The following is a 7,957-nucleotide window of genomic DNA, read 5'->3' on the forward strand; positions in this document are numbered from 1 at the left end:
AACCGGATGGATCATCTGGCATCGACCTAGGCACCAGAAAAGACAATGGCAAAAACAGTCCTGTCCGCTGTGCAAAGTCCTTCTTACTTACGTCTGGGGCCAAGTGCCAAAATTGAGACAGCTGTCTCACAGACCAGTCAAGCAAGAGCTTGACATAGTCCTACTCATGGAATCATAACTCACAGACAATGTGCTTTCAATTATGCATCTGTAGAAGATGGTGAGTGTCCCTACGGACATGCCAAATTTCCTGAGCTGTCTGAGGAAGAAGAGGTGTTGTTGTGCCTGCTTGACCGTCACATCTATGTGGGAAGTTCAAGACAGGTTGTCGGTTATCGTCATTCTGAGGAACTTGATGCTCTCCACCATCTCAACCTCAGTTCCATTGATGTAGTTGGAGGCGTGTCCTCTTCCTTTCCTTCTGAAGTCAATGATCAGTTCATTTAGTTTAACCGACATTGAGAGAGAGGTTGTTCTCATTGCACCACATCACCAAGCCCTCCATCTCTTCTGTATTTTGACTCGTCGTTGTTAGATATCCATCCTACTACAATAGTGTCGTCAGTGAACTTGTCGATGGCAATCATTTTGAAATTTGGCAACACAGTTGTGAGAATACAGGGAGTACAGTAGTTGGCTGAGGACACATCCTGGAGGGGTTCTTGTGTTATTGAGTGTTATTGTGGAGAAGGCACAGTTACCTATCTTCACTGATTGAGATCTGTGAGTCAAAAAGCTGAATTGCAGAGGCCGAAGCCAAGACCAAGGTCTCGGAGTTTTGAGATCAGTCTGGAGGGGATAATGGTGTTGACGGCAGAGCTGTAGTCAATGAGTAGGAACCTGACATGCAGTAAGTGTGCTTCTTGTCCAGATGTTCCAGGGATGAGTGCAGGGCTGGGGATATGGCGTTCGCTGAGGACCTGTTACGTCAGTAGGCAAATTGTAAGGGATTGAGGCGGGCTGGGAGACTGGAGTTGATGTGAGCCATGACCAGCCTCTCGAAGCACTTCATGATTATTGAGGTCAGAGCCACTGGGCAGTGATCATTAAGGCACAGGGCATATGCTTTCTTAGGTACCGGAATGATGGTGGTCTTCTTGAAGCAGGTGGGGACTTTGGCTCATAGTAATGAGAAGTTGAAGATATTGGTGAATGGCTCTGCTAGTTGGTCCACACAGGATCTACTCTCAATCATCAGTGAAATGATGGAAGGTGTCATCAATAGCGCTAATACCTAATCAGCAATAACCTATTCAGTGATGCACAGTTTGGGCTCTGCCAGGGCTACTCAGCTCCTAACCTCATCACAACATTGGTTCAAGCATGGATAAAAGAACTGAATTCCAGAAGCAAGTTAAGAGTGACAGCCCTTAACATCAAGGCTTCATTCAAGTGTGGTATCAAGAAGCTCTAGCAAAATGGGAATCAATGGGTTTTAGGAGCAAACTCTCTGGTGGTTAGACTCATATCCAGCACATTGGAAGATGGTTGTGGTTATTGGAGGTCAATCATCTCAGCTCCAGGACATTTCTGTTCCTCAGGATAGTGTCCTAGGCTCAACCATCTTCAACTATTTCATCAATGACCTTCCCTCCATCGAAAGGTCAGAAATTGGGATGTTCACTGATGATTGCACCACTTACAACCCCTCAGATACTGAAGCAATCCATGTTCAAATGCAACAAGATCTGGATAATATCCAGGCTTGGGCTGACAACTGGCAAGTAACATTCGCATCATACAAACGCCAGGTTATGACCATCACCAATAAGCAACAATCTAACAACCACCCCTTGAAATTCAATGGTGTTACCATCACTAAATTCCCCCACTATCAACATCCTGGAGGTTATCATTGACCAGAAACTCTACTGGACTGGGCACACAAACACAGCGGCTACAAGACTAGGTCAGAGGCTAGGAATACTGCAGGGAGTAACTCATCTCGTGACTCCCCAAATCCTTCCATCATCTACCAGGCACAAGTCAGGAGTGTGATAGAATACTCCCCAATTGCCTTGATGAGTGCACGCCCAACCACACTCAAGAAGCTTAACACCATCCAAGACAAAACAGCCCTCTTGATTGGCACTACATCCACAAGTGTACACTCCCTCCACCACTGATCTCGGTAACAGCAGTTGGTATTGAAACTTTCTCCAAGATGCAATGCAGAAATTCACCAAAGATCCTCAGACAGAACCTTCCAAATCCACAACCACTTCCATCTAGAAGGACAAGGGCAGCAGATACATGGGAACACTACGACCTTCAAGCTCCCCTCCAAGCCACTCATCTTCCTAACTTGGAACTATATCACCCATTCCTTCACTGTTGCTGGGTCAAAATCCTGGAGTTCCCTCCGTAATGGCATTGTTGGGCAACCCACAGCAGGTGAGCTGCAGTGATTCATGATGGCAGCTCACCCCTACCTTCTCAAGGGCAACTAGGGTAGTCAATAAATGCTGGCCAGCCAGCAATGCCCACATCCCTCAAATGAATAAGAAAAAAAGTATTTCATCATACTTCTGACTTCTGCCTTGTAGGTGGTGGGCAAGCTTTGGGGAGTGAGGAGGTGAGTTATTCGCCACAGAATTCCAAGCCTCTGACCTGCTGAAAACGAGGAATGGAAAAAAAAGACTAGGAAAATGAGAACAGTCAGACTTGCTGAGGATATCCAGTATTTGTGTTTTCCTTTAAATTTAAATTTTCCAAAAGCTCGGGTTCTACTAACTGCAGTTGACTACCATCCTGCTTGTAATTGTCGGTTCGTTGCGTTATACCCATGTGACCTTCTCCGTGCAAGTTTGGGGTTGGGTTTTGTTGCAGTACAGAGTGCCTTTTTGGTTTTGAATTTGGCGCCTAAGGTAAATGTTCCTCAGAGGCGTACGGCTCTCGCGTTGTTGGAGTCTAGTTCACATGACGGCGGTGGCAGAGAAGGAGGAGCGCAGCGTGAACCTGGAATGTGGTGGTGGTGGTGCTGGAGGAGGAGGAGGAGGAGGAGGTGGTGGTAGCGGCGACAATGTAGCGGTTGCAATCAGATTGTATCCCTTAAGGCTTGAGAGCGAAGAATCCTCACTAGCACAGACCCCGGCCCCAGACGAACAACCGCCACCGAGTCCTCGACCCATCTCCAACACTCAGCAGCCGGAGGAGGAGCGCCTTACAACGCTTATAAAATGTGATAAGATGACACAGGAGAAAAAGAAAAGAACGAGCCGCACTGACATGCTGACCAAAAATGTCATGAGAGATCCGAGTGCAGTAAGTCATCTAGGTTTTTGTTTAAAGAACGGATTGTGCAATGCTGTTTTCTAATAATGCCGAAAAAAGGACAAGGTTGGCTAGTTCAGCTACTGCGGCCTGCTGCAGAGAAGTTTTTCGCGTAGTCTTTTTGGAAAATACAGCATTTTGCAACAATTTATGATTCTTTAATGGCTGACGGGATGTATCGCTTCAGTTTTCCCCCATGCCCACCATTTGTTTTACATTTCATGGCGAAAATTTGGCTGAGCGAAGTGTTCATAGTGGATTTCTTTTTAAGTTTTAGCGATTAGGTTCAGATGTTTCTTTCAAGAAAACGAAACAAATTACGTTTTCATTTCCGGCTGGATGTTGACAAGTTGTACCAACATCCAACGGCCATATATCTGTTTTACTGCTTTGGAACACATGTATTCAAGAACTCTTAAGTATGCTCAGTATCTGCTACCTAATGGGAAACGTTACTGTCGTATTACAATCAATATTTCTAAAATGCATCACTTCATTTTTGATGTACATATTATCTTAGTACAGTGTCTGTCGATTTTGGGTTTACGGGCAACTTTTGAAAATGCTAAGACAAATACAAATAGACGATGTGTACGATGAGGTTAGTAGCATCGTTTTACCTGAATAACAGACACCTATAAATGAAGCTATTCGGGTTGTAATGTCCGGTGAAGCTGCCATCTTTTAAAGCGCACAGGACGCTTTTATGCTGGCTCTGTCTTCTCTTGCAAATTACAAGGATTAAATGTGGTTAAATAAAAGTGCAATAAAGTTAGACCATCTCTCATGGATGTATTTTGAATTAAATTTCTCAATTGCTTTTATCATGTCGAGGGAACTGTACATTGACGTTATCCTGAGTTCAGATTGTTTATCTTTGTTTATCTTTTTTTTAAAACGTCCCGCATGATTTTCTGTGGTAGTGTTTTTGGGCGTGAACAGGGGGAATTTTTGGCTCCTTGAGTAACTAACTAACTTGTTATCAAAAATCTTGAACGTAAAAAGAGACATTCAGTCATTTTACTCACGGATGATACAATTGATAACACAGAGGTATGGTTTGTGAAATTGGAACAAAGCAGACTGGAAGCAGATTTTGAAAGTGTCTAATCAAATTACAATTTTATTTTTATTAACGGTATCATTACGGTGGACTGTTTAGGAATCATGATACCATAAGGTATAGGAGCAGATTTAGGCCATGCAAACCATCGAGTCTGTTCTGCCATTCGATCATGGCTGATATGTTTCTCAACATCATTCTCCTGCCTTCTCCTTGTAGTCCTTAATCCCCAAACTAATCAAGAACCTATCTATCTCGGTCTCAAATGACTTGGCCTCCATGGCTATCTGCAGCAGTTAGTTCCACAGAGTCACCACCCTGTGGCTGAAGAAATTCCTCACCACATTTCTGAAGGATCACCCCTTCACCCTGAGGCTGTGACTCCCGGTCTTGGTCTCTCCTACTAGTGGAAATACTTTCTCCACCTCCGTTCCATCCAGGCCCCTCAATATGCTCTAAGTTTCAATCAGATCCCCTCTCGTCCTTCTGAACACCATAGTGTACAGGCCCAATGTCATCACTGCTGCTTATGTGACAAGTGATTGCAGGAATGAAGAATTCTTGTAAACCTCCTCCAATACCAGTACATTCTTCCTTAGATACAACACCCAAAACTGCCTGCAGAATTCCAAATGCAGTCTGATCAGAGCATTATACAGCCTTAGCAGTACATCCGTGCTCTTGTTTTCTATCAGCCTTGAAATAAATGCCAACATTGCGTTGAACATCCTAACTGCCAACTGAATCTGCGTGTTAACCTTAAGAGAATCCTGAACCAGGAATCGCAAGTCCCTTTTTGCTTCAGATTCATAAATCCATTTCCTGTTTTTAAAAAATAGTCTATGCCTCTTACCAAAATGTATAACCTCGCACTTTTTCATGTTGTATTCCATCTGCCACTTGTTTGCCCGTTAACCCAGCACGTCTGAGTCCTTTTGCAGCCTCACCACTTCCCTAATGCTACCTGTCGCTCCAGCTATCTTTGTCATCGGCAAACCCAGCAACAACGTCCATATTGTTAATGTATAACATGAAGAGTTGTGGCCACAACACTTACCCCTGTGAAACTCCACTAGTCACCAGCTACCATCCTGAAAAAGACCCCTCTATCACCATTCTCTGCCTTTTGCCAGTCAGCCAATTCTCTATCCATGACAATATATTGCCCCTCAAGACTCTTACCTTATTTAGATTCCTCCTGTATGGCACCTTGTCAAAGGCTTTTTGGAAGTACAAATAGATTATGTCCACTGGCTGTCCTTTGTCTCATTTGCTCATTATCTTCTCAAAGAATTATAACAGACTTGTCAGGCATGACCTTCCCTTGATGAAGCCAGGCTGACTAAGCCTTACTTTACCAAACACTTCCAAGAGCTCTGCAATCTCATCCTTAATAATGGACTCTAAAATCCTATCAATGACTGAGGTTAGGCTAATCAGTCTACTGTCTCTTGTCCTCTGCCCTCTTAAACAAGCGTGTTACAGCAGCCATTTTCCAGTCCTCTGGGACCCTCTCTGACTCCAGTGAATCGTGAAAAATCACCACCAATGCCTCTACAATCTCCTCAGCTATCTCCTTCAGAACTCTGGTGTGTAGTCTATCCAATCTGGGTGATTTGTCCATTTTCAGCTTGCCCAACACCACTATCTTAGTGATGGCGGCTACACTCACTGGTACCCCTGACTCTTTCCACTGTGAAAACTGATGCAAAGTACCTGTTCAGTTCCACTGATATTTTTTGTTCCCCATTACTACTACTCCAGCTCCATTTTCCAGTGGCCCAATGTCCAATCTTGCCGCTCTCTTACCTTTTTAGATGTCTAAAACTCTTGCAATCTTTTATGTTACGAGCTAGCTTGCCCTCATTTAATCTTCTCCTCCACCTTTCCCCATTGACTTTTTTTTTGGTTATCCTCTGCTAGTTTTTAAAGCCTTCCCAATTCTCTGACTTCTCGTTAGTATTCACCACATTTTATGCGTTTCCTTTTGCTATTGTGCTGTCCTTGATTTCCCTTGTCAGCCATGGTTGCCTCATCCTCACCTTTAATATGTTTCTTTTTTCTTGGGATAATTTCTTTTGCGTCTCCCAAGTATTTAGTTCTGAGCCCTGATCCCCTTGCAACAACATCTACCTACAATGTCATACCTACCAATTTCAATCTGTAGTAGAAGCTCATTTACCTTGTTTTGTACATTATGTGCATTTAAGTACAACATCTTTAGTCCTGCATTGACTGACCCCTTTCTCATATTTTATTTAGATTCCTGAACCTTTTTCAGAATTTACCAAGCAACTGAACCCACCCCACCCCCAAAGTAACAGCAACATGACTGGTGTGGCTTATTGAATGGAGCAGGAAGAATTTGCTGCTGTCATTCTGCTTTGTTTTTAATTGTGCTTCCGAATGTTTGCATATTGTTACCAAGTTAAACTTGTGTGAAGTTCCAAAGCCAGAATAATTTTATCATGAATTTTTGAGTTGGCAGATATGATTTATTTTAAAAATTAGGGACTTTTTTTTTGGTAGTTTAGTTTCTGGGTTCAGGTAGTGCCACAAGTTTGTGTTGCAGTTTAGCATCCAAATATTCTACTAGATTATACTTAACTCCAAAATACCATCACACACTCATTTTTGGTATTTACTGCAACTGTGAACACGCCACCAATCTGGTTCGCTATTTAATTTTTTTACTGTTTAATATAAAAGTTGTTACTGAAGTAGCATGCCATAAATGGAGCCCCATCATTCCAGTTGTACTATCAGATGTTTTTAAGGTACAGACAGTACCCACTTTACCTGACTTTGAGATCACAGTTGATAGAATGTGTAGACCAGTTACTCAGAGATGTACAGAATGGAAACGGACCCTTCGGTCCAACCAGTCCATGCTGAACATAATCTCAAACTAGTCCCACCTGCCTGCTGCTGGTCATATCCCTCCAAACCTTTCCTATTCACGTATTTATCCAAATGTCTTTTAAACATTGTAATTGTACCCAAATCCACCACTTCCTCAGAAAGTTTGTTCCAAACGTGAACTACCCTCTGTGTTTTTTAAAAAAAAGTGCCCCCATGTCATTTTTAAATCTCTCTCCTTTCACCTTAAAAATGTGTCCCCAGTTTTGAAATCCCCCATTCTAGGGAAAACACAACCACCAATAACTCTATCCATACCCCTCATTATTTTATAAACTCCTACCAGGTTGCCTCTCGACCTTCTGTGCTCCAATGGAAAAAGTCCAAGCCTATCCAGCCTTTTTTTCTAATAAGTCAAATCTTCCATACCCGGCAACATCCTGGTAAATCTCTTCTGAACTCTCTCCAGTTTAATAATATCCTTCCTAAAACTGGGCGACCAGAACTGGACACACTGTTCTAGAAGCAGCCACACTGATGTCCTGTACAACCTTAATATGACTTCCCAACTCCTATCCTCGGAGGACAGCAATGAAGGCAAGTGTGCCAAATGTCTTTTTAACCACCCTGTCAATATGTGACGCAAAGGTCAAAGAATTACGTACCTGCACCCAAGACCCTACCATTAATTGTATAAGTCCTACCCTTGTTTATTGTACCAAAATGCAATACCTCGCATTTATTCAGATTGAACTCCATGTG

At 43.0% G+C, this 7,957-nt stretch overlaps 1 protein-coding gene across 1 annotated transcript; it reads left to right on the forward strand.

The window, feature by feature from the left end:
- Nucleotides 1–2,788: 2,788 nt before the first annotated feature.
- On the forward strand, nucleotides 2,789–7,274 carry LOC109914912 (calpain small subunit 1-like). The gene is made up of 2 exons (XM_048621433.1): nucleotides 2,789–3,264; nucleotides 6,599–7,274. Exons 1-2 carry the CDS (start codon nucleotides 2,872–2,874, stop codon nucleotides 6,683–6,685), a joined length of 480 nt encoding a protein of 159 aa, XP_048477390.1. The 5' UTR covers nucleotides 2,789–2,871; the 3' UTR covers nucleotides 6,686–7,274.
- Nucleotides 7,275–7,957: the final 683 nt, after the last annotated feature.

The sequence above is a fragment of the Rhincodon typus genome, chromosome 3 (genome assembly GCF_021869965.1).
Source record: "Rhincodon typus isolate 14 chromosome 3, sRhiTyp1.1, whole genome shotgun sequence".
Lineage (NCBI taxonomy): Eukaryota > Metazoa > Chordata > Chondrichthyes > Orectolobiformes > Rhincodontidae > Rhincodon > Rhincodon typus.

Coding starts and splice junctions, on each gene's coding strand:
- LOC109914912 (XM_048621433.1), top strand. CDS start 2,872: ATGTTCCTCAGAGGCGTACGGCTCTCGCGTTGTTGGAGTCTAGTTCAC. Junction 3,265..6,598: donor TCATGAGAGATCCGAGTGCA/GTAAGTCATCTA, acceptor TATTTTATTTAG/ATTCCTGAACCTTTTTCAGA.